The sequence below is a fragment of the Lactuca sativa genome, chromosome 4 (assembly GCF_002870075.4).
Source record: "Lactuca sativa cultivar Salinas chromosome 4, Lsat_Salinas_v11, whole genome shotgun sequence".
NCBI lineage: Eukaryota > Viridiplantae > Streptophyta > Magnoliopsida > Asterales > Asteraceae > Lactuca > Lactuca sativa.
In genome coordinates this window covers 97100323-97128321 of record NC_056626.2, presented here as the reverse complement: position 1 = coordinate 97128321, position 27999 = coordinate 97100323, and the positions used below count along the sequence as shown (strand labels likewise).

Below are 27999 nucleotides of genomic sequence, written 5' to 3'. Positions count from 1 at the left end.
AGTTCATAAGCTTTTTTTTTTTTTTTTTTTTTTTTTTAAAATAAATAAACTGCTTTTTCAGCTAGTTTTGTAAATTGCTTATGAGAGTTTTACGAACATAAATTTATCAACATATAACATCAAATACGAACAAATATGAGAAAACATTACAAAATATAAAATATAAAATATCCAACGTCTATGCAGATGAAAAAGGATTGATATTGAATTCAATGAGTTCCAAACAATGAGAAGTTCAACGTCAAAATACAAATAAACTAAAATTAACATACAAACAATAATTATCAAGCCTTCAAACATAGTGTTCCAAAACGAATGCATAGTTGTCTTGTACTCAGTGCAGCATTAGTTGTACTCTAGCGTCCTACCCACGGATTCAAACACTTTGATTAATTCCATTTTTACCCCCTTCCCAGCATATATGTAATCAACAGCTTTTCTTGCTAGTTCAAACAATTCCATCCTTCCAAGACCTTCAATGGCCAAAAACAATGACCAAAAAACACACATCACTCATAAGTCACTATCTCTTTACACGACAAGGGCATTTACGTCTTTTGCAACCAGGACACCACAGTATTAAAAAACTACAACTCTTTGTCCTATGGTCCTACCAAAAAAGTGGGTCAAGATATAATTGCCCTTCTTAGAACAAGAGTCTTGACCTCTACTTTGTGCAAAAAGACATAATTACCCTTAGAAATATTTGTATTATAAATTTATAATAACATCATGCTAACCGAAAGTAGAAGACACAAGGGCGTATTCGGTAGAAAGATTTGTCGAAAATACCCCTGAGTCGTCCGTGCAAAGGACTATGGGATGGTTTGCCTTGTAAAGCTCCGCTGTAAAATCAGAATGTTAGGGACAAGGGTAGATGCGGAATTTTATTTTTTTGGGTGGATGCAAAAGTAACACTACCAAAAACAACGAGTATATATATATATATATATATATATAGTAATTAATTATAAATTTATAATTATAACTACAAACCCTATTTTATTGAACAAACATAACAGACACTAAATCATTAATGTCACGTGATACACAGTTGAATCTTTAATTTTCATTTAGTGGGTCCCATCTGATGGGCCCACTTTCTCAAAATGGAAATGTTAAATGGTTATAATCAATTTCCATTAATGTTTGCACAAAATATTTCGTCATTTAATAGATTTACGTAATGATCTTTTTTTTTTTTTTTTTTTTTTTTTTTCTAAATCTGTTTAAAAGATAATAATTTAATGTCTAAAAAAGATAATTGTCCCGGGTAAAAAAATTGTAACGAATTCTTATTATGATTTTTATTATTAAAAATAATTCATAGTTCTTATTTCCAAATTCCACCGATTATTAAATTAAGAGAGAAAGAACGAACCAAAATGATGAACATCAATCGAAGAAATAGTCTCGGTTCGGATATTTGATGTCAAACATATTTCAACCTATTTAAACATAAAACAAAATATTTATTTATTTATTTATTTATTTTTTGTTACTAAAATGGCAAACTAACGTATTAAGAATATATATATATATATAAATTTACAGGGATTTTAGATGATTTTAGTTTCCTCCATTCTTGATCTTGAAAGCAACATGCATGTCCGATTCTACCAGGAAGAAAGTCGAGCATTGATTGGATTTCAACCGAATTAGGTACCTAAAACCACTATCCCATCAAATAAACTTGTTATGAATTATAATTATAAGAGTTAAGTGATAGAAATAGGAATGTACTTTTTATTTGTTTGTTTATTAATTATTACAGCATTTTACTTTTATTTCTTCTTATTGCAACATTCTAATAAGGAAAAAAAATTGAAAGTATGATGAGATAATTGGATTTGGAAAGATTTTTTTAAAGTAGTATATGTGTTGATAAGAAAGAAATTGAAAGTATAATGAGATAATTAGGTTTCAACCGAATTTTGTTTTGTTTTTTTTTTTGGATTAAACCTCAAGTTTATTTTTTTCATGAGATTAACTCTAAAAAGAACGGGAAGTAAGATGCTATAATTATAATAAATAAATAAATAAATGAAAGTATGTTGCTAATTTATTTTATAAGATGAAATAGAAATTTGAGTAAAAGAGGACCTCCCCACAATGAAGAGTAACCGAAAGACCTTGTTCTCTAGCAAATTTCAAAGCCGGAAAAAACGTCGCCCTGAAAATTTTAAAAATTATTTTTAAAGATATAAATAATTTTATACCTGCATTTGTTATGTAGGACAGAACAAGACAGAACAAAACAGTACAGGTTGTACTGTGTTTGACTGAGACAGAGACTGATGTCAATAGGAAAAAATTACCAAAAAGGTGGGACAAACCGAAAAAGACTTGTTTTTTATTTCTGTAGTAAGCAAAAAGACGTAAATGTCCTCCTCATCTTTATTATCGAAAATAGCAGTGCGTGTAGAAGTTTGAGTTGTACCATTCACCAATGGTTGGATTGCCAGAAAGATCGATGCCAACAACACCAACGTCTCTCATTTCCAAAGCAAGATTAACCTAAAAAAAAACTACAGTTTCAAAACCACAAAATAGCAACATACTTTCATTTATTTGCGTATTACACCCTCCAACTTTCATTTCTTCCTATTACAACCTTGTACTTTCACTTTCTTTTCTTAATAAAGGCATTACACAAAATCCATGAAAATAAGTTGCTATTTTTTGCATTTCAATCAAATGAATACTTTAAAACTTACAGTTTCCATTGCAGATTCAGTAGATTCACGTCGATCAATGCTAAGAAGTAGTCTAACAAATATCTTCTTTTCATTTGTTGATGAACATTTATCAAAATCATCAGAAGAAAGATTAATATCAAGATTGCTTATGGATCTTAGACCTTCCACAACAGCTTCCATGTATGACTTTTTGCTCATACCTATCGAATCATTCCTCTGTATACTTTAATTAGATCAAGATCAAAACTTTTAGCCTTATTTCCAAATAAACAAGCCCCCTTGATTCAAATTATAATCTACCAAGTTATAACAATGTGAAAGTTGTTTTGTATGTTGGATGCAAGGTAGATTTTTCAAAGTACAAAATGTTGTAAGAGAATGAAATGGAAATAAGATGATATAAAAGTTATAACATTTAAGCACCTTTGGAGTTGTTCTTAACTCCAAATAAACCACATTTTCAGCTGCAAAATCTTCAACTACCTATAGAACAAAAAAAAAAAAAGATAAAACCATTGTGCATGATCAAAAGATGAAAATATATCAAGTCAGAAATGAGAAATCACCATACTTCTTTAGTAATTCTTGTAATTGTTTTGTGGTCAGTGGTAACAATATGGATCAGATCAAATAGCTTGAACACTTCACGTAGTGATCGATCATCTAAATTTGGGAAAAATGAATCCAGTTTTGTGTTGCAAGAATGATAATGAGATTGATGATATCAGACAGAAGATATTGAAAAATGTGAATTATGCAAAAGAAGCCTTACTTTTCTTGATAACATGTTCGAAATCAGAAAAGACAATGGTACCCTTCTCGCCCAATTCTCTAGCAAGTTCTCTGTTTACAATTTGGAAATTAAGCATCAAATCATCCGATAATTACATGAAGCAAAGTTATATTCATCAGAAGATTCAGAACACAAATGATCAGATGTACAGACTAGAATTCAATTACACAAATTCTGTAAACCAGAATCGTCATCCACGAGATTGTAATTGTAGTGATGAATAGATTTGTAAATATTAACTGAACACTTTCTTGCTGAAAAAATATGAACTCCTTATCAAAACTCAGCATTCAAAATCAACAAACGAATTTTGAAGAAAGAAACGTACTACAAAATTAACCCTGTACTGCATCGAAACAAATTTAAAAGGTTCACAGTTTCGAGCTTAAAACCACATACCAGAGATGTAATATAACCCTTTTCCTATTTTCTGAGGCAATTAAACCCTTTTAGCGTTTGTGTGTGTGTGTGTGTGGGTGCAATAAATTCGTTCTACAACAATTCATCATCTGGATTCCATCAAGTAAATCTCTCTTCTTCAGCTATGGAAAACGAGAGAGAGAGAGAGAGAGAGAGAGAGAGAGAGAGAGAGAGTATACAGTAGAGTTGAATTTCTAATGGAGCCATTAAGGTGAGCATGTAATTCCACCTTTGGCATAGAAACCAACCAATCCATCACTTTCAAATTTCTTTTCAGTTTCTTGTATTGAGATTCTGAACAGCGAGGAAGAAACCCCCAATTTAGAAGTTAGGGCACGAAATCCAATCCGTACATTTTCTGTTCAGAATTCTACGAGTTAACCACCCAACTATGTTTTTCCGTTTCCAATCAGGATATTTCAAAGTTGGATGACTTTATTTCAACCTTCGTAGAATTCTTTTTAAATGTGTATAACTTTCAAATAAAATTATAAGACAACCGGGGGTGTTGGCAACGCGGTTCCGCATTATCTGAGGTGGCACCCTAATAACGGCGTCATAACGGGTGGAACACCGCCCCGTCTAGCTGTTATTAGATGTTATGTTACGATATGTTATCACGACAACGGAAGGTAACGCCGGTAAATTATTCAAACGGTCACAATTTCGACCGTTTTTTAAAACAATCACTTATTAAAAAAAATTATTTACATTATAAATACATACAATTTATATCATTATTAAATATAAAAAACATAAATTTCTCTCGACTATATGAATCGTCTTCATCCGGTTCATCTGTATAATCTTTTTTTATTTTTTTTATTATTTTTTTGCTTTTTAGGTTTTTAAATGTTTTTGTGTTTTGTTGTAATTTTTTTTAATGTTGTTTTTAATTTAAGTTTTATTAAAATTTTATTTTTACTTTTCAAATATAAATAAATAAATAAATAAAACAAATTTGAAATATTGAAAAAAAACATAAAAAAAAAATAGAAAATAATTTGTGCTATCACATGTTATTAGATGTTGTCAATTTCCACATTGGATGTTATAACACTCATGTATGAGTAGGATGCTGACATGACACATTTGGGTGTGGTAACATGTAATAACATGTTGCCCACACCTAGTAGTCTAAGAAAAATATTATCCGAAATTTGGGTTTTACAAAGAAGTTTTAATTTAATCGACCATTAAAATCTCATAAATATCTCCGCTTAACCACGAAAGTTTTAGAGGATGTTTGAGATTTCTTTTTAATCATCTTTTTGACTTTTGACTTTTAACTTTTTCAAAAAATTAAAAAATAGTAAAAAGTTGTTTGTTAATTGAAAAAATCTTTTAAAATTAACTTTTAGTAAGAATGAAAAGTTGGCTAGAGAAAAGATAAGAATTTCTATCTTTTTGTGACTTTTAGCTTTTATCACTTAAAAGTCATAAAAGGCAAACCAAACACATTTTAAACTTCATCTTTTAAAAAAAGTTATTTTTTACAAAAAGTCCTTTTATAAAAAGGACTTTTATGTTTAAAAAGCAATCCCTAACACATCCTTAGTTATGTTAAATAAACCACTAAAATCATGATTTTTTTCCTTTTACAACTTATAACTTAACAACTCCCAATTAGCTATTTCTATGCTGCCCTCAAGCCTAGGTGACTTTAGAGGTGTCTTACAAAATGAAATGTTTGAAAATCGGGGTATAGAATTGATTGGATTAACGAGAGTTGTGAAACACTTTGATATTAAGGCATTTCGATGGTACACTAAAACCTTTAATCGCATAAAACTCACTCTTTGCAAGAAGAGATAATGTAGAAGATGTTATGAAAATTTGTACCCAAATGATTTCGAAATTGATCATATAACAGGAAACCAACTTCATGTCTTAAAATTTTCATATGGTAGTTATGCGAAATTAAATATCCTCCTATAATTTTCTCCTACTTATCTTCCTATCCATGTTAAATGGTGACAAGTGGATTAAAATATTATTAAGAAAAATTAACTATGACACATGTCATCATTTGACATAGATACGAGGATGGTAGGAAGAAATTGTAGGAGAATATTTAATTTCTCGGTAGTTATATATAGGTAATCCAACTTCTTGTCCAAAAACTGACACATAACCTATCATAGACCAACTTAAAAATAGGTCTAGAACCAGGATCACAAAACCGAGTTTATTCCAAAAAAAAAACCCACTCCTAGGGGCACTTCCCCCGGACCCCGTTAATTTAGGCGCTTCGCCCATAAATAACAGTATACATTAAACAAAGACAAAATTAAACAAATGTGCACTATGTACCATCCTAATTTATTCAATAAGTATTAAAGTCACATTGATCAACAAATTAATATCATTACACTTCAATAATATTAGTGATATAAAATCACCAACATAAAATGTGAACGATAATACTAAATGACGAAGGGTTAAGGTCGTCGTTTTGAACATTAAAAACGAGTGATGCACATCTAATCAAGTTTATCATCATTATTGACTATACATCCACCATTTTTTCAAACGTTCCCTCTTTTTCACTAGTAGAGAACAGACATTTAATGGCACACACTGATTTACGATACGTATTTTTTGTGTGTCCTAAAAATATTGACAAGTTTCCAAAATTTGAAGGATAGAGGACACGTATTTGTGTGTGCCCTAAAATTAGTGTCCAACAAAAAAAATACAAACACGGAGGGTGCTTGTGTGTCATCTACAAATGTCGTTTTATATTTTTTCACTTAAACGCGTGTTTTTGAAGAGGGATCCTCTAAAATTCGAAAATTCAAAAATTTTGAAGTACTCCGCTTCTTCACTCTCTCCTCTCCCTTATCTCTCATAAAATTGCACAAAGAGCCCTTCTCTCCCTCCTCCTTCTCTCTAACCCTATATACATCCACCATCCATTCACGACGATGTCTTCTTACCCTTTCCTTCTTCCTTGCTCCAGATTTGTGACCTTCTTCGAAGCTATCTTCTCCTCCCCCACCTGGTACTACCACACTCGAAATCAATGAAACTCTATTGTCCCTTCATCATCAACAATCAACGAGTCCATCAACAAACTAGGGCTTTTATGGGAAACCTCCACAAAAGTAATCAAGTTTCATCCTCGCAGTGTCGCCGACTCCTTACGCTACATGCGCCTGTGCTGACGACTGCGACTTCTTACACTCACAATGTTGCGATTGGGGTTCTAAGTCCTTGCTACACCTCCCCTCAACCCTACTCCATCTACTACAATATTATGAAATTACACTCACAATGTTGACGATTGGGGTTCCATTTGAAGAGGTGTTGATAATGGCTGAGATTCAATGATGCTCATGTCTACTGGACTTGATGATAAAAGCTATCCAACATATCCCATTAACTTCTAAGATTATAGTCTACAATAAAAAAAAATTAGGGATATGAGAAACTTCACTCAGGTTATGTTTATCATATGATATGAAACTCAGAATAGTGCAAATACAAGATGACTAGACAACTTAATGAACCCAACATACATTTACCTACTGTAATCAATGATAAGATTTATATCTGGATGTTCACTAGTCACTCTTGCAAAAATTAGATTTTAATCCATAAATAATTTACCTTTCAAGAAGCTAATTCATTAAAACACATGTATGTATTTTATAACTGTGAAGCCTATCTTTTAAAATCACTAGCCCTTTTTTGGTTTGCAAGTCAACCCATAGTTTGTATGATCATCTTATTTCTCTAATATGTTTGTGTATGGTATCTTTTGTGCAGGTTATGGAGCTCCAAAATTAAGGTATGGCTTGTCGCAAGAACATCCCTTTATATTAAAAATTTTCTTTTCTATGGATTAATTTATTGATTTGATCATTAGTTACTTTTGGAAAATAAGATTACGGTGTTTAATTTTAATTTACAGGAAGCTTGCAGACAAAATTGCCTCTTTTGGGTATATGTAGTTGTCCCTAACTTCTTCCATGGAGACCCCTTGATTCCTGATTCTCCCATTCATGATTGGCTAAAGAATCATGGACCGGTTGGTTTTCTATCGTTATCAATGAATTTTATTGTTTTCCATTTCCAAGTGTTTTAAACTTAAAATTATATAAATTATCTAATTATGTAAGAAGTGATATCTACATCAAACTTAAAATATAACACCATGAATGGATTAAGGATACAGTTCCAATTCCAGATTTCCAATGTCAAGTAACATTCCTCTTTCTTTATTTGTTTATTTGTTTTATTTTTTGTTTTGCTTTTGTTTTTTACACAAAAACAAATTGAACACCAGATACTGCAAAGTATAAAGCTAGTAGTAGCATACAGTTAGGGAGTTTAAGGGCACCAAGTGGAAGAACACCAAGTTTAAGATCTGGAAGTACTTCTGTATGGAGGAATTTTGGAAATGATGTGTTTTCAAAATCTTCTCATGAAGAAGATGATGAAGAGGAATTCCAATGAAGTTGATGTCACTGATCTTGGATTTGAACAGAGAAAACATTTGGTTGATAGACTTGTGAAGGTGTCTGATGAAGATGATGAGAAGTTCTTGTTGAAGCTCAGGAATAAAATTGACAGGTTCATTTTTCAACTCTTTCAATGGATTAAATTCAAGGTGACTAGTGATTTTTAAACCAATTGAACACCAGATACTATTGGATTAGGTGTCTAAACTCATAACTATAATTGATATGTACTTGAATTGATAGTAGCAATGTCCTGTTGGGTTGCCTTCAAACCTGACAATTGAATAGGATAATTGTTAGAGAGAGAAGAATGTTTTATTAATTTATTATTTGGTTAATACATTAATTAGAAATCAAAATAAATGATTTATTAATTTATTATGGAAATAATATATTAATTAGAAATCATAATGTTTAATTAATATTTAATCAGAAATTAATTTTGGGATTAAAGGAATTAATTGGAACTGCAGGGACTAAAGGTGACAATGTTCAATAATTGAACATTGAGCATTCTAGAACCTCCCTGGGTGGGGGGGGGGGGGGACGTGTGACATCCCCAATTGCACGGCCAGAAAAGCCGATTTCGTTTATGCTTTTATACTAAAATAAGAGTAATCTTTCATAGAAAAGTGTTGCGGAATTTGTTCCCAAAACAAAATATGATAAAGAGTTATCAAAGCATTTCCTTAAAGAAATGTATTTTCATTGTATTACAAAGCTCGGGATGTCAACATCGATACAGATCAAAAGCATAAACCAAAAACATCCTAGGCCACAAAACAAAATTGGCCTAAAAAACAACATAGGCCTTACAACATTCTATTTATTTTCAACTGGCCTAAAATCCATAATCTCTCGTCAAATCATCCAACTATGCTCTTGCCACTACCTGTAATACAAGAAACTTAGTGGGTCAGGCTGGGGAGCCTGGTGAGCATATAGGGTTTTCAACCCACAATAAATAAGTTTATTATTTTCAACAATTACTCAACCCGATTATCCGTTCCCAATATCCTCACTTTACGTTCCTAAAGCATCTATTATAAGGGACCCATCGTAAGGAATTTCATCGGGATAGACACTACTGCTAAGGGGATTCCTCATCCATATAGGTACGTAAGGCAACCAGGGGGGGATGGAGTACACCGATGAATACATCGTTCACAAACACCTACAAGTTGCGAGCCTACTAGTGTTCCACTGGACTTCCTAGAAAAGTCTGTGGTCGTCATCCATACTCCGCTAGATGACTGGATCATTGTCAACACCGAGGCCTCTCATCATTTTATTTCATCACAACCAACTATTTCATCTACCCATGTTTTACCCAACATATTTGTAGATATAAAATACATATACAGTTCAGATATGAAAACGAAGTTTAAATCTTTCATACAACATAGATCTCAAGTGTATATATATATATATATATATATATATATATATATATATAAAGTTTAGATCTGAAGTGAGAAAGTCTAGATCTAAAGGAAAAGGTTCAGATCTGGAAGAAAAAGTTTAGATCTGAAAGAAAAAGTTTAGATCTAAAAAGAAAGAGGTTTAGATCTTCCATCCAACATAGATCTCAAGTAAGCAGATAATATATATATACACATAGCACGCAATTTATATAAAATACTTCATATTTATGCGTAAGATGAAAGTGACTATACACTCACTTGATAAGGTGGTGATTCGGACAACGCTTCTCTTCTTAAAATGATCTTCTTTAACGAAAGCGGGAGGTTTGCTTGAAAACTGGGCTCTACAGGGGCAAAGTTTCTAAACCGAAAAACTATTTTTCTTGGAGCCTTCGGGCGCTCCAGGGCTTTCTTCTAATGCTAGGGAGGTTCCCTAGGCTTTGGGGTGGATTAGGGTGGCTAGAGAGAGAGAGAGAGAGAGAGTAAAGAGAGAAAGAAGTTGTAAAAAGTGTGAAAAATCCGGAAGCTCTCGCACCCCTTTTATAGAGGCGAGGCCTCGCATTACGCTGGGCGTACCCTCGGTGGTACGCTGCGCGTAGAGGCAGGTGTTGGAATTTCGGTGGGGCGACGTGGCACGCTTTGGACCATAGAAGAAAAGAGACCATTGAGCGTACTTCGGTCAACACGGGGCATACTTGTACACATGGCGTCCGATGGTCTACGCGGAGCATGGCCTCGTATCCAGCTTCACAATTTACACCTCTGACTTCTAAAATTCGTAACTTTCGCATACGAGCTCTGCTTTCGACGTTCTTTATATCCACGCGTAGGTGGGACCGTACTATACAACATTTGTTTAGACTCCATTGGCTAATTTTGATTCTATTTTTAAAGTTATATTTTAATAGGCCGGGACAGGAAAAGTCCGTGAAAATTCATAACTTCTTCATACGACGTCCGTTTTCGTATGTCTTTTTTCCGTCGGGCTACAATTAATAAGACCTTAGATTCTCGTTTAGATTGTGTTGGCCGAAGACCGTTTGATCTACTATTCGAACTCTGGGTTGTGTATTGTTAATCCGAAACTTGGAAGAATCATAACTTCCTCATACGAAGTCAGATTCCGGCGTTCTTTTTATGCACACTCTCGGTTTAGCGAACACTACAACTTTCCTTTGGATCGCTAAGGCTATAAAGCACTTTATCGTACACTCAATTTTTACGTCACGCAACGTCGTGTCAGTTCTGTCGCGAAACTTCGACATGTCATAACTTCTTCATTATAACTCGAATTTCGTCGTTCTTTATATACAACTTTCTTCGTAGATATCATGCTTATCTAACATTTTATTTTTGACGCTTATTTTTATTATATCTTTACGAACAAGTATATAATCACATAAAAACACATAATTCATATAATATTCAATTAATTCATCTTTATTACTTTGAAATAGGTTACAACGGTTGACCTAGACTATTACATCATCGCATCAATGCTTAGCCTTGAAACACAGACATTAGAATTCTCTCCCCCTTGGGATGATTCCATCCTAGAATCATGCATCAGCAAACAAATGAGGATAGCGACTCATCATGTCACTCTCCGTTTCCCAAGTGAGATTTGGCACATTCGAATGTTTCCATCGCACAAGCACTAAGTTGACCATCTTGCGTCACAACTTCTTCGTCTTATGGTCAACAATCGCCTCTGGTTCTTCAATTAGCCTCTTATTTTCATCCATCCTTAACTCAGAAATTGAAATTATGTCGGGAACTTCTCCTGTGAACTTCTTCAAATAACACACATGGAATGTGTTATGAATACCATCTAGTTCTTCTAGTAGTTCTATCTTGTAAGCTTGGTTCCCAATCTTCTGAAGAACTTTGAACGGTCTAATGAATCTTGGACTCAACTTCTCTCTTTTCCGGAATCTTATAAGTCCCTTCCATGGTGAGACTTTAAGCAAATCCGAATCTCCAACTTCAAATGTCATCGGTCGTCTTTTCTTGTCAGCATAGCTGTTTTGACGATCCTGAGCTGCTAACATGCTTTCCCTAATCACTTTCAGCTTTTTAGTAGTCTGATGGACTATTTCGGGGCCCATAAATTGCTTTTCTCCAGCTTCAAGCCAAAAAGACGGCGTACGACACTTCTGTCCATACAAAGCTTGGTAAGGTGCCATCTTGATGCTCGAATGGTAACTATTGTTGTAGGAAAATTCTACCAGAGGTAAGTGCTCATCCCAGTTACCTTGGAATTCCAGGGTACACGCTCTTAGCATATCCTCTAGTGTTTGAATCGTCCTTTCGCTCTAACCATCGGTCTGTGGATGGTAGGTTGTACTTAAACACAACTTTGTACCTAATTCTTCTTGTAGACTCCTCCAAAACCTTGACATGAAACGACTATTAAGATCCGATACAATCGTTAAAGGAACGCCGTGAAGTCTTAATACCTCCTTCACGTAAGAATTTTCAAGCTTATCCATAGACCATCTTTCGTTGGCTGCTATGAAGTGTGCACTCTTAGTGAACCGATCAACGACCACCCAAATCATGTCATGACCGTCCTTCGTTCTGGGCAGTTTAGTGATAAAATCCATGGTGATGTCTTCCCACCATGGGTACAGGTAAAGGTTCTAAATTCCCATATGGTTTCTGACGTTGTTCCTTAACGCTCGCACATGTTACACACTCAGCCACATACTTCGCAACATCGAGCTTCATTGTTGGCCACCAATAGTAGGGTTTGAGATCCCGATACATTTTTGTGCTGTCGGGATGAATCGAGTACATTGGCTTGTGAGATTATTCCATCAAAATATCTCTTATTTCTCCCGTATTAGGTACCCAAATCCTATCTTGGAATACCTTTAATCCTTGATTATTCGTACTGAACACCAGCGTTTTACCTAAACGCTCTTCCTTTCGTTCATTTTTCTCTTAAGCTTCTTCCTGAGCTTTCTTGATGCTTTCCACAATCATTGAGACAACTTCAATTCTTAACGCTCTTGGCCTTCTCCTTTTAAGGCTCGCTTTTCGGCTTAAAGCATCAGCTACGACATTTGCTTTACCGGGGTGGTAAAGTATCTCACAGTCATAATCCTCAAGCAACTCTAGCCAACGTCATTTCCTCATATTCAACTCTTTTTTTTTTTATCAAAGAGATCTGAAGACTCGTATGCTCAGTGAAAAGTCTGCACTTTGTGCAGTAAAGATAATGTCTCCATATCTTTAGGGCGAATACTATCGCTGCCAACTCCAAATCATGAGTGGGGTAGTTCTTTTCATGCTCTTTCAGTTGTCTTGATGCATATGCTACCACCTTATCCCTTTGGGTCAGAACACAACCTAACCCAACTCTAGATCACCAGATGCATCGCTATAAACTATGAAGTCTTCAACTCCATCTAGTAGAGAAAGAATCGGTTCTTCACACAACTTCTTCTTTAGCTTCTCGAATGCTTCCTCGTGCTTCTCACTCCAAGTATAAGTAGCTCCTTTATGGGTCAAAGATGTTAATGGAGCAGCTATCGAAGAAAAGCCTTAGATAAACCTTCGGTAATATCCGGCTAATCCCAAAAAGCTTCGGATCTTTGTGGGACTTTTTGGTCATTCCCACTTCATCACAACTTCAATCTTAGCTAGGTCAACCATGATCCCTTCTTGGTTAACCAAATGACCCAAGAATTGGACTTCTCGAATCCAAAAATAAAATTTGGAGAACTTTGCGTACAACTTCTCCTTCTTCACAACTTCTAACACTTCTCACAGGTGCTTTCCATGCTCCTGCTGGCTCTTTGAGTAAACCAGAATGTCATCTATGAACACTATCACAGATTTATCGAGGAATGGTTTACAAAACTTGTTCATCAAATCCATGAATGTTGTTGGAGCATTGGTGAGTCCAAATGACATAACCAAGAAATCACAGTGTCCGTACCTCGTTCTAAATGCGGTTTTCTCAATATCTTGCTCTCTCACCTTCAGCTGATTATATCCTGACCTAAGATCGATCTTGGAGAAATAGCCCGAACCTTGCAGTTGATCGAACATGTCATCAATCCTTGGCAATGGGTACTTGTTCTTTATTGTCGCCTTTTTCAGCTCTCTGTAGTCTATGCACATCCTCATGCTTTCATCCTTCTTCTTTATGAATAACACCGGAGCTCCCTTGGGTGATGAAACCGTTGTCCAACAACTCATGAAGTTGCATCATAAACTCCTTCGTCTCTATCGGTGCTAAGCAGTATGGTGCTTTTGTTATTGGTGTCGTTCTTGGTAACAAGTCTATTTGAAATTCTACTTGTCTATCAGGGGGCAATCCAGTAAGATCTTCGGGAACGACTTCCGGATAGTCGCACACCACTGGTATACTTTGCATCTCATTTTTCTCTTTCTTAGCATCGATCACAAATGACAAGTATGATGTGCATCATTTGGACAAACATTTGTTGGATTTCATCAAGGAAATGATTCCAGAATTCACTTTGCATTTGTCCCTGTACACCATAAATGACTCTTTCCCAAGCGGGTTTACCCTCACTATCTTTTTCTTACACAATATCTCAGCATCATTGGCGCTAAGCCAATCCATTCCCAGTACGATATTGATGCCATTCAACTCAATGGGTAACAGCTCCTCGTGGAATTCATTTCCGTTTAAGTCGATGACGATATTCTTAATGCAATTGCTAACAGGTATGAATTTTCCACTGGTAAGTTCTACAACTAGAGCATTATTAAGTTTTTCTATAGGCAATGCTAGTCTTCCACCAAATTTATGTGATATAAAGGAGTAATTTGCTCCAGAATCAAACAATATATTGGCAGGCAATCTATTTACAAGAAATGTACCTGAAGCGGCGTCCGCAGCTTCCAGGGTCATCTGGAAAGCTCTTGCCTTCGACTTCGGTGGGATATTGGGCCTTGCTGCCTCCTTCTTCTTCGGGCAGTCCCTCGACATGTGCCCTTCCTCATTACACCCATAACAAACTTTTTTGTTGAAGTTGAACTAATTGGCATAGTGCCCAGGCTTTCTACACTTAAAACAAGTGACCTCCCCGTCACATTTCCCATGGTGCTTCTTTTTGCACTTTTCGCACCATTTTGCTTCGCCTTCTCCTCCTCTCGAACCACACTTCGAGTATTTACTTTTCTTGTTGGATCTTGAAGATCCATCAAACTTCCTCTTCTCTCCAACCTCAGTTCTTTCCAACCTCTGTTCTCTCCAGACCCTTTTCTTTTAACTGGGTCTCAACATTCTTGGCTGCTCTAACGGCTGCCTTCAACGTGCTTGCCATTTTGACTGTTGGGCCAAAGTGTGATGGCAATCCGTTAGCAAATTTTTCTATCTTGGTGAGCTCAATCGACACCAGGTATGGAAATAACTTCATCTTCTCGGTGAACGCAGTAGCATAGTCATCAATGCTCATTCTCCCTTTCTTCAAGTTTTGGAACTTATTGTTTAGATCGATCAGATCTATCTCAGAGCAGTACTGCATCTTCAACTACTCCATGAACGCTTCCCAAGACATCTTCAAAGCTTCTCCTCGTTGCATCGTATCTGCCAACAATTTCCACCAGCTCAAGACTCTGGTCTTTAGTTGTCGAACCGCAAAGACGGTTTTCTGCTTGTCACTACAGTTGCAACTTTCAAACACCATCTCCATTTCGGAGATCCAGTCCATAATCTCTACAAGCTTTAGGCTTCTGGATAGACTTGGTGGTTTGGCACCCAAAAAGTTCTTATACATACGTTTCATCTCTGTCGATTTCCCTTTCCGGGTCATTCCTTCTCACTACTAGGGGTTCCACTTGACTGACAGTGTGGCTGTAATTCCCTTCCTCTGACTGTTTGTCATTTAGTTTTGGTTGTTCAACAGACATCAAAGGTTCATCCTTGTTATTCAACAACAGTTGTCTCATTTCTTCCCTCTGTTCAGCCATCATAGCCCGAATCATGGCTTAAACTCCAACCATTGTGACTGGCTCAGGTGCAGCTTCTACAATTGGCACCTGCTCAATCACTTGGGGATGAGGCTGTTGAATCCTGTTCTTATTCGTATTTCCAGCTTCGCTTCGGGTTCTTTCCATTTCGATCTATACACCAAATTAGGTGAATTTAGATCTTTATTTACGATATGCGTTTAAATCTCCCTTATCACTCCGAAACGTTACATGCTAGTTCTAATATCGTAATCGAATGCTTAGAATCCTGAACACATAAGGTTTCCAGATCCGGTAGGCAACAGACCATAGATCCGAACAAACAATAGCATACAAAGCAAACATAAAGCATTTAGCACATAAAAGCAATTTAGGCATCTTTTCTAAAATAAACTAGTGCTCGTGTCTAAAATATGGGAGACACTCAGCTCACAATCATCACTTAGCATTCTAAGATTAAGTCTAGAAATCCTAAAAATCCCTAGTTCACTTAAAGTAATGCTCTGATACCAACTGTGACATCCCCAATTTCACGACCAAAAAAGATCGATTTCGTTTATGCTTTTATAATAAAATCAGAGTAATCTTTCATAGAAAAGTGTTGCGGAATTTGTTCCCAAAACAAAATATGATAAAGAGTTATCAAAGCATTTCCTTAAAGAAATGTATTTTCATTGTATTACAAAGCTCGGGATGTCAACATCGATACAGATCAAAAGCATAAACCAAAAACATCCTAGGCCACAAAACAAAATTGGCCTAAAAAACAACATAGGCCTTACAACATTCTATTTATTTTCAACTGGCCTAAAATCCATAATCTCTCGTTAGATCATCCAACTATGCTCTTGCCACTACCAGTAATACAAGAAACTGAGTGGGTCAGGTTGGGGAGCCTGGTGAGCATATAGGGTTTTCAACCCACAATAAATAAGTTTATTATTTTCAACAATTACTCAACCCGATTACCCGTTCTCCATATCCTCAATTTACATCCCTAAAACATCTATTATAAGGGACCTATCCTAAGGAATTTCATCGGGATAGACACTACTGCTAAGGGGATTCCTCAGCCATATAGGTACGTAAGGCAACCATGGGGGGATGGAGTACACCGGTGAACACATTGTTCAAACACCTACATCATGCGAGCCTGCTAGCGTTCCACTGGACTTCCTAGAAAAGTTTGTGGTCGTCATCCATACTCCGCTAGATGACTGGATCATCGTCAACACCGAGGCCTCTCATCATTTTATTTCATCACACACCAACTATTTCATCTACCCATGTTTTACCCGACATATTTGTAGATATAAAATACATATACAGTTCATATATGAAAACGAAGTTTAAATCTTTCATACATCATAGATCTCAAGTATAAATTTTATATATATATATATATATATATATATATATATATATATATATAGTTTAGATCTGAAGTGAGATAGTATAGATCGGAAGGAAAAGGTTCAGATCTAGAAGAAAAAGTTTGGATCTGAAGGAAAAAAAGTTCAGATCTGAAAAGAAAGAGGTTTAGATCTTTCATCCAGCATAGATCTCAAGTAAACAGATAATATATATATATATATATATATATATATATATATATATATATATATATATATATAGACACACACACACATAGCAGGTAAATAATATAAAATACTTCATATCTATGTGTAAGATGAAAGTGACTATACACTCACTTGATAAGGTGGTGATTCAGACAACGCTTCGCTTCTTAAAATGATCTTTTTTGAAGAAAGCGGGAGATTTGCTTGAAAACCGGGCTCTGCGGGGGTAGAGTTTCTAAACCGAAAAACTCTTTTTCTCGGAGCCTTCGGGGGCTCCGAGGCTTTCTTCTAATGCTAGGGAGGTTCCTTAGGCTTCGGGGTGGTTTAGGGTGGCTAGAGAGAGAAAGAGAGAGTAGAGAGAGAAAGAAGTTGTAAAAACTATGAAAAATCCCGCAGCTTTCGCACCCCTTTTATAGAGGCGAGGCCTCACATTACGCTGGGTGTACCTTAGGTGGTACGCTGCGCGTAGAGGCAGGTGTCAGAATTTTGGTGGGGCGACGTGGCATGCTTCAGACCGCAGAAGAAAAGAGACCGTGGAGCATACTTCGGTCAACGCGGGGCGTACTCATACGCGATGCATCCTAAGGTCTACGCAGGGTGTGGCCTCGCATCCTGCTTCGTAATTTACACCTTCGACTTCTAAAATTCATAAATTTCGCATACGAGCTGTTTTTTACTTTCTTTATATCCACGCGTAGGTGGGACCATACTCTACAACTTTCATTTAGATTCCGTTGGCTAATTTTGATTTTATTTTTAAAGTTATATTTTTAACAGGCCGGGACAGGAAAAGTCCGTTAAAAATTCATAACTTCTTCATCCGACGTCCGTTTTCGTCTGAATTTTTACCATCGGGCAACGAGACCTTCGATTCTCATTTAGGTTGTGTTGGCCAAAGACCGTTCGATCTACTATTTGAACTCCGAGTTGTGTACTGTTAATCCGAAACTTAGAAGAATCATAACTTCCTTATTCGAAGTCAGATTCGGGCGTTCTTTTTATGCACGCTCACGGTTTAGCGAAAACTACGACTTTCATTTATATTGCTAAGTCTAAAAAGCAATTTATTGTAAACTCACTTTTTACGTCACGCAACGTCATGCCGGTTTTGTCGCGAAACTTCGACATGTCATAACTTCTTCGTTATAACTCGGATTTCGGTGTTCTTTATATGTTCGAAATCCTTGTCACAATCACTACAACTTTCTTCATAGATATCGGGCTTATCTAACGTTTTATTTTTGACGCTTATTTTTATTATATCTTTACAAACATATATATTATCACATAAAAGCACATAATTCATGTAATATTCAAGTAATTCATCTTTGTTACTTTAAAATAGGTTACAACGATTGACCTAGACTATTAGATCATCGCATCAATGCTTAGCCTCAAAACACGGGCGTTACAAAACAAAATCTAGATGATCCTAGGGTTTCCTTGGGCTCTAAGGGTGCCTTGGATGGCTTAGGGAGGAAGTTAAGGGATTAGGGTTATCTTAGGTACACCTGCCTAATCCAATACCTTCCTATCACCTATATAAACCCTACACCATAAGGAATTTCGGCTATACACTCTTAGAAAAGGCTTAAAGCCGAAAGTCTTCTTCCCTCCTCTCTCTCTATAGTAATCATTGGTTGCTTAAGTTTGTTTGTGAGCCATTAGAGGCGCGACACTTATGGTGCTTGCTACCAAAGGTCTTTCACGAAAGGATTGAAGATTGTTTACAATAACAATCATAAATGTATGTATTATAACCCTTTATTGTGTGAATTTTGATTATAATACATAGAACCTAGGGTTTCTTCTTTTGTGTTAAAGTTTGCATGTTCAATTAGAGAAAACTTATATCAAATAAATTTAGGATTGCATGCATACATAGGAATGTATGTTTTGCTCTAAACTCATTAGTGGTATCAGAGCCTAGGATTAGTTTTCTGTTGAATTAATGCAATTGTGATCTTGTTCAAAGGAGAAAGGAACATAATCGTCATTCTGTTCATAGAACTCGACAAGTTCATCTTGGAACTCGACGAGTAGGCCAAACTCGACGAGTGCACTGCATAGACTCAACGAGTCGGCCTGTCAGATCCCTGATTTTTCGATTTTGATAATTGTAATCTTTGCGTGATTAGGATTATTACCTTAATTTGTTTTTCTGCCTAAAATTGAATTTTTATTAAAGGTAATTGTATACCCTTATCAAATTTAATGATTTGGTTTAATTTTTGATAAAGATAAATTAATGGTTAAGTTAATTATTAAAAATTTAACCTAGTATTTTTGAAAAGTTTTAAAAATACACCCTTTGGTTTTATAATTTAAAATTTAATTAAATAGTTTAATTTTGAAATCTTAAATTTAATAACCCTAGTATTTTAAAAGGTTTAAAGTACATCCTTGTGGATGTTATTAATAATTTAATTAATAGATAATTAATAAATCCATAAAAGGTTTAAATTTAATCAAATTAGAAGTTTAATTTATTAAAAGATTAAGCCCCTAGTATTTTGAAAGTTTAAAATACACCCTTATATTATATGTAACATTAAAGGTTTAATATTACTATATATATATATATATATATATATATATATATATATATATATATATATATATAGGATGAGTCAGTCGAACTGCTAGTAAACCTCATTCACGAAGCCATACTATAAGGGGAATACTTTAATGAAGCGACCTGTAAAATGACATTCATTGGGTATCCATTCTTACCCGCCGCTCTCTTTTATGGTGGAGGGTTGTTAGCCGAACGAGTTTGATAGGACTATTAATCCTCATTAAAAGTATAATGATGAAGTAACTAAACCATTTTCTAAAATCCCATTCTTAGTTACTTTAAGAAAAATGTGAATGTGATGCTAACCCATGAAATTGCACATTGCACCTTTAGACGACATTGAAGAAGATGAGAAAAGCTTAAAGAACATAGTATGGTTGAAAAGCTATACGGAAGACGATAGCCAAAGTGAAAAGTGGGAACAGTTAGGATTCAAACACCTATTATATGTGGGAATTTTTGGATCGGGTTGAAGAATGGAATGATGACACCCGAAGTAAGAAATGGGTTGCATTAAATGGATAGGCTCAAAAGCCTTCCTATGTGACAGTTAAGAACCAAATGATAAGACGTTTGTTTGTTTAAAAAGGGAAACCGTCGATTAAGTTTCGTTTTCACTCAGTACATTATTGGAATGTGTGCCAAAATCATGTATATAGTGAATTAAGAGGACAATCAGATTCCGAGATGGAATGTCATAAGATACTTCAAAAAGAATTGAAACACTTCATTTGTACATGATATAGACTTGGAGATGGCATAATCTCAAAATGAATATCAAAGGTAAAAGTACATGAAGATCTTAGAGGATAAGTTTTCGAAAAAGACTTGAAATTCCGAGAACTGAAGGAAAAGAGATTGGAAGGAGATAAGTGACGAAATCACATTACCATTTTGGATTTAAATTCTGAGGTGTACTTGTTAGAGAACGTTCCAAGGTAAAATACTCTGAGGTGGAACTGTCTCAAGGTATCCGATGTGACTATATCGGACGAAACTTCAAGTAAGGTAGTACTATGAATATCTTAAGACTAGAGGAAATGGTTAGACAAAAAAACATATAATGATCCTTTATTTTCCAATAAGAAATAATATTGAGGTAAAAGATTTGGTTCAGAATTATTTTACTCTCCGATGTTTCCCAAAGAGTACAAACTTCTTGGAAGAATTGAGGATCACACATCATCTTTCCCATTTTTTAGAAACCCATTAAATTTGGTTTCGTCTAAGGCCTTAGTGAAGACGTCAGCAATTTCATCGTCATATGGAACAAAAATGCGTTCAATGTTACCTTTCAAAACATGATCTTTGATAAAATGGTACCAAATATCAATGTGCTTGGTCATGGAGTGATGAATTGGATTGTGAGAGATCGTAATTGCAGTATGAGAGTCACAATAGATAGGAATATGTTGAAATCGATAATCGTAGTCCAAAAGCTGAGATTTCATCCATAGAACTTGTGATGTGCAACTAGCAGAAATAACGTATTCCGCTTTGGCTGTTGAAAGTGAAATACAATTATGTTTCTTAGATGACCAACTAACCAGTATTCCTCCCAAAATTTGACAACCACCAGATGTAATTTTTCTATCAAGTTGAAGTCTTCCATAGTTTGATTCAGAATAGGATTTAAGAAGGAAACTTTCATTTGTAAGATACCAAATTCTGAGGTTCTTTGTTCCTTTAAGATATCATAATATTTGCTTGACAGCCAAAAGATGAGACATCTTCGGATTAATCTGGAATCTAGCACACAGACATGTTGAGAATATGATGTCGGGACGACATGCACTGAGGTAGAGTAGTGATCTAATCATTCCCCTTTATTTATTCGGATCAACGACAACACCAGATGGGTCCAAGAAGATCTTGTGTCTGAAACCCATTGGAACCTTTGCAGAGGCACATGTGTCCATTGAATATTCTTCATAAGTTCGGATATGTATTTCTCTTGATAAATTAAGATTCCTCTATTGGTATGCTTAACTTGCAGTATGAGGAAGAAGCTTAATTCATGATTCATACTCATTTGGAATCGACTAACAATTAGTTTAGAATAGTCATCAACTATCGTCGGATCAGTTGATCCAAAAATGATTTCGTTGACATAGATATGTACTAACATGAGATGTTTCCCATTTGTTCTTCGGAATAATGTGCTATTGAGAATTCCCCTTTGAAAACAAGAACGCTTCAGAAAATCAGTGAGAGTCTCGTACCAGTCGCGATAAGCTTTCTTAAGGCCATAAACAACTTTTTAAAGTTTGTAGCAATAGTTCGGATATGGAATATTCACAAACCCAGGAGGTTGTTGAAGGTATATTTCACTATCAAGTCCACCATTGAGAAAAACACTCTTGACATCCATTTGGTAAACTTTAAAGCCTTTATGAGCAGCATAAGCAAGAAAGATTCTGATAGCTTCAAGATGGGCAACATGAGAAAAGGTATCATCGTAGTCAAGTCCTTTGAGTTGAGTAAATCCTTTGGCTACAAATCTCGTTTTTTTCGGATTATAACTCCAACGTCGTCGAGTTTATTTCGAAAGACCCATCTTGTACCGAAAATAGGGTGATCTTGAGGAGGAGGGACAAGAGTCCACACTTGATTTCTGTCAAATTATGATAACTCTTTTTGCATTCTGTAATCCAATCCGAATGTTATAAGGCTTATTTGATGGATTTAGTTTCAACCATTGATATGAATGCCAAGAAGTGACACTCATTTTGAATTTTAGTAGTAAATCGAGTTTGAACTTCAGCGTTGAGATTTCCAATTACTTGATTTCAAGGATGATCCTTTGTCCAGATATGCAATGTCCGAAGCTCTTGTGCACCAGATGATCCAATATCAACAATGGGGTTGTGTTGCTCCCCCTGAACAGTTTGAATTTGAGGATGGTGCTCCCCCTGAACTTCTGAACCAGATATGTAAGCATCGTCATCGTTCAAAAAGTCGAAAAAGTTAACATCATCTTCATTGTTGTTCAGAAGAAGATCAATTTCAGCAAATGGATCTACTGGATCTTGAAATCCGTCAACATTTGATTCAAGGGTGGGATGACTATTCTCCCCCTCAACTTGAGAAGGTTGAAACGTCTCGGAATCAAATGGAGGAAATGTTGGATTCGGACCACAAACATTTGAGAAACAGGAGTGGCAGTTAAGGATGGTCTTGATCGAGATTTCGAATCAAGAGCAGTTTCTATTGGTCAGAACAAGCTTTTGAAGTCAGCTTCATAGATAATTTGAGAATTCGGAGACCTAGGAGGCAGAGCATCGGATTCCATTATATGTGTTGTAACATGAGCAGGAACTGAATTCTGACCAAAATTATCATCAAAAGTTATATCAAATCTTTCTTCAATTACACGAGTTCTACGATTCAAAACTCTATAAGATTTAGATTTGGCTGAGTATCTCTACAAGACGGCTTCATCAGATTTTGGTTGAAACTTGGTGAGTTGATCACGGTTGTCTTAGATAAAGCATCTACATCCAAAAATGTGCAAGAATGAGATACTAAGCTTTAGACCATTCATTGCTTCATATGGTTTCATGTTGAGACGACAATTCATGATGCTTCGATTTTGAGTGAAGCATGCTGTGGAGACGGCTTAGGCCCAAAGATAAAGAGGAAGGTTTGAAAAGGTCAACATCAACCAAGAGGCTTCAACTAGAGTTCTATTTCTTCTTTCAATAACCCCATTTTACTGAGGAGTGTAGGGAGCATAAAATTTTTGTTCAGTGCCTTTATCTATAAGAAAATTTTCATTATGGCATTTGTGAACTCGGATCCATTGTCACTTCGAATTCTTCGGACATGAAGTTTAGTCATAACTTCAATTCCTTTGATGAAAATAATGAGCTCGGAGGTAGTTTATGATTTTAGCCTTAAGAAGAAAACCTAGTTGAATCTTGTATAGTCATCAACAATCACCAAAATGTACTTTTTGTGATGTAAGCTTTCAATGGCAGAGATCGAGATGAAGAAGTTCCAGCGGGTCCGAAATGGATTTTTCGATCAGAACATGATGTCCTTTCTTTGATTACTTCCCACATTCACATGCAACTCAGATATGATTGTTTTTAGATTTGAGGAGTGGCAAACCTCAAACCATTTCACTAGAAACCAGATCAGTCATGTATCAGAAGTTGATATGAGAAAGCCTCCGATGCCAAAGCCAACTTACATCAGGAACGAATTTTGATAAAACACACAATTGAGGCTTCCCAATGATCATGTTGATATCTAGAGGATACATTTTTTTGATGTTGTCTGATTTGATGAGGCATTCTTTTCGGTCTTCTGTCATAATATTGTTATGTTTCTTACAGAACTCAACTCTCCGGTTTGCATTAGTTAGTTGAGCCACACTTATTAGATTATATTTGAGATCAGTTACAAAGGACACATTGCAGATAGAGAAATTTCCGTTGGTCAAGATGCCATAACCTTGAACTTGGGAATTGGAATTGTTTCCATAAGTAACATAACCAACATTTGGAGCAAGTTTCAGATCACACATAAAATCCTTCTGCCCAGTAATGTGCATGGAACACACACTATCAATATACCGTATTATATCATGTTCCAAAGCACTAAAAGCCTGTTGGATGATGCTACAGCCAGGTGGATTATTGATTGCCATATAGCAGTAGTTTGGCTCAACATCTTCATCACCATCTTCCAAATCGGAAGACTAGTAAATTTCATCACACTTAGTAGACTGTCTAGCCATAAGATACAAGTTTCTTCCAGATTTTCCTTCACCCTCATCACCAGATGACCAATACCCATCAAAATTTATTGAAACCTTAGTGATAAAATCCTTTTCACTTTCAACAAGTTCTTGTGCTCGACCATCATATTAAGCCAAATCTTTCACCTTTGGATTTTGAGGAACTTCAGCCAAAGAATCCTTTACAAAGTGGTTTATGAGACCACATTTGTGACATACAATCTTGGGCTTGGCTGAGTTCGGAACTTCCTGAGGTTCTGAGGAACGATTCGGAATGTTGGGTCGATATGTTGGTGGATTTTCAGTAGGTTTAGGGGAAGGTTAAGGATTGATTTGGTGAGGAGCTTGAAATTTGTTTTGAGAAGGTTTTTGATTGAGATTCCATGGACATCTATACTTTATAGATAGAAGTGCAAAATCTTGCTAGAAACGAAGTTCGGAATCAGCGACTTCTGGATCAAGGTTTTCTTCGTAGGGGTAGTTCGAAATTTGAGAAGCAAGAGAAACATGTGAAGTGGGTCATATAGGTTAAACAGGTGGGATGGCTCCAAAAGGATCCAAAATAGATGGGTTCTAAATCAATGGATTGATCACGCTGACTAAAGTGAAAGGACCTCCTGAGAGTTCTCTCAATGTTTGAGAAACGTTGGATTCATGAACTTGCAGTTCTTCAAACAACTGATAGAGCTTCAGTTCCTTCATAGAACCAATGCTTTGAAGACATGACTTAATATTTCCCCATCCTTTCCAAGGATGTTGTTGAACTTGAGATTGTAATCGAATGGAGTTCGGATTACTCCATGTGCTATCATGTTGTTTACCATGATCGTATGCTGATTTGATGTAGAGACTTCCAATTCACCAGGAGTTGTAGTGAAGATGTCGAGGTCGTTTACAATGGATGTCAAATGCTTATCCTTCATGTTCTCTAGACCTTCAAAAAAATCGTGTAGTGTATCCCAAATCTCTTTAGCTGATTTTCACAACTTGATGTGCTCAAAAAGAGTTGGAGGCACACTAAAAGCCATTTTAGAGAATGCGATTTGATCTGCATGAAGCTTCTTAATTTCTGTTGTAGTTAGTGGTGCTACTCGAGACTCTTCTTGACCCATGAGAGTTAAAACAACATCTCTAACCACCTGTCTTACCGGAACATGAGGACCTTCTTTCACTGACCTTGATATTTCTTCACCTTTTTATTTACCAAGAAAAAACCTCTCCATTCTAACTTTCAAGTGATCATACTCTTCAACAACTAGCAATGAGGCATGCAATGGGCAAACCATTCTATTTGATATTTGCATTCAATACATTTGTAGAGATTGATTAAAAGCAACCATTAAAGTTAAGATATTAAAGCTGAAGTGGTATATAGAAGAACTTTTTGTTGGAATAGTGTCTAAGGTTGCAACTATATTAGGCAAGTATTTGACCCGATTGAGCATGGTCCTTTTGGGTTGCCTTCACCATAGCAACTTGACAGGATGATTTATAATGAGAGAAGAAATATTATTAATATATTATGAGAATAATATAAAGAATAATAATATTGTTATTTGATTAATATAAGTCATAAATTAATTAGGAATTAATTTGGTGACTTAAAGAGATTAATTAAATAAAAGGGCATAAACTGTCAATTGTATGATAGTTGTACTTTGGGCTATAATCTCTTAGGGATAAGGGGTGGACGAATTTAGGGTTTAGAAGAGCCAAGAATTCGTCCAAGGGCTTATCACAAAGGGATTGGATTGCTTAGAGCTTAAGTTATCCAATTAGGGTTTAAGGGTGAAACCCTAGGAGCCTTACTAGTATAAATAGACCCTAAGGGCTAAGGAAAATCGGCACTCTTGTCTCTAAAGAAACCTTGGCCGATTTCTTCCTCCTCTCTCCTCTCTCTATAATCATCCTCTTGCTAGTTGGTGTTTGTAAGCCATTAGAGGAGTTACACTTGTGACTCTAAAGCTCCAAGGACAAGAAGACTCAAGCAAGTGATTCAAGGTAATCATTCAAATCTGATTTCTTATGTTATTATACTAGAATTATCATTAGAAGTCTTGGATTCAATGCATGTTCAATTAGAGAAACCTAGATCCAAGCATTAGGGTTTGTATGTGCACATAGGAATGTTCATATGGCTAAAACCCATCAGTGGTATCAAAGCCTTGATTGGTTTCTATTGAACTGATGCATTGGTTGCTTGTTTGTTGCTTGCAAAATTCGAATTTTGTCATTTTGCCTGATGAACTCGGCGAGTAGGCCTCAACTCGGCGAGTCCATTGTGGTACTCGGCGAGTTCGAGCGTCAGAAAGAGCTAATTTCGGGATTTCTTGTTGTTTATCTTTTGGATACTTACCTTAATCTTAATGGGTCAATATAAATCCGATTTTGAGATATATTTGAGTATATTCTTGACCTAATTGAAGATATTTATCAATTAATTGAATATTAATTTCCTTATGTGATAATTGATTAATTATTTAATTAAATTGGTAAATTGTTTTGCAAGAAATAATTAAATAAATCAAAATATGGATAATTATGTGATTAAATGTTAATTTGAATTATTTGTTATTTGATCCCCTATGTTTTGAAAAGTTTAAAACATGCCCTCAAGTTTTGAAATTTATGTTTTGTGATTAAAAGTTTAATTTAGACAATTTAAATTTCAAACCCTAGAATTTTACACTCACACCCACCGCTTGCTTGATCGATGGAGGGTCGTTAGCCGAACGGGTAGGATAGGGCAACCTCATCTCCTCATTAAAAGTATAATATGAAATACAAAGTAACTACATGTTTTTCAAAATTCCCAATCCTATTTACTTTAGGAAAAGTGAATTGATGCAATCCCATGAAATTACACTTTGCACCCTTGCTAAGAAGTTAGTGGAGCGTGTGTGGTTTACCGGCACACTAATTGGTTCTAAGAAAAGGTGGAAAAGGGTGATTCATTGTTTATCATAGTTCGATGGAGCGTGTGTGGTTTACCGGCACATCAAATAGGTGATTGTTACAATGAAGGCACCGTGTGAATTTTCATGGTAATTCACACCCACTTTGTGATCCTCGGTATCCCAGTCACAAACGAGAGGGGCATATCGAGATTTAAACATGCCATTGAAAAGTTCAATGAATCTCATCGAAACCTAGGAATTCTCAATACATTTAGAACTTAAAGTTATGTTTTCATGGTGGAGAATTAGTGAATCGTCATTCACTTACCTTCAAATTGTTTGCATGTTAGATTACAACATCCCTTTGCTAATATGTAAATATTGTTGTTGGATCCTAGCCCTAATTTTTCTTATTGGGTAATAATTAGGGATTCAAATTCTAATCT

At 35.6% G+C, this 27999-nt stretch overlaps 1 protein-coding gene across 1 annotated transcript; it reads right to left on the bottom strand.

Annotated features, from left to right (window-relative positions):
• Positions 1–181: 181 nt before the first annotated feature.
• LOC111920057 (N6-mAMP deaminase) lies at positions 182–4362 on the bottom strand. Its single transcript, XM_023915634.3, has 11 exons — positions 4092–4362; positions 3472–3542; positions 3271–3362; positions 3123–3182; positions 2718–2915; positions 2441–2517; positions 2104–2173; positions 1553–1666; positions 1382–1448; positions 741–845; positions 182–473 (listed from the first exon to the last, which is right to left on the bottom strand). The coding sequence occupies exons 1-11, from the start codon at positions 4166–4168 to the stop codon at positions 346–348; spliced, it is 1059 nt and encodes a 352-aa protein (XP_023771402.1). The 5' UTR covers positions 4169–4362; the 3' UTR covers positions 182–345.
• Positions 4363–27999: the final 23637 nt, after the last annotated feature.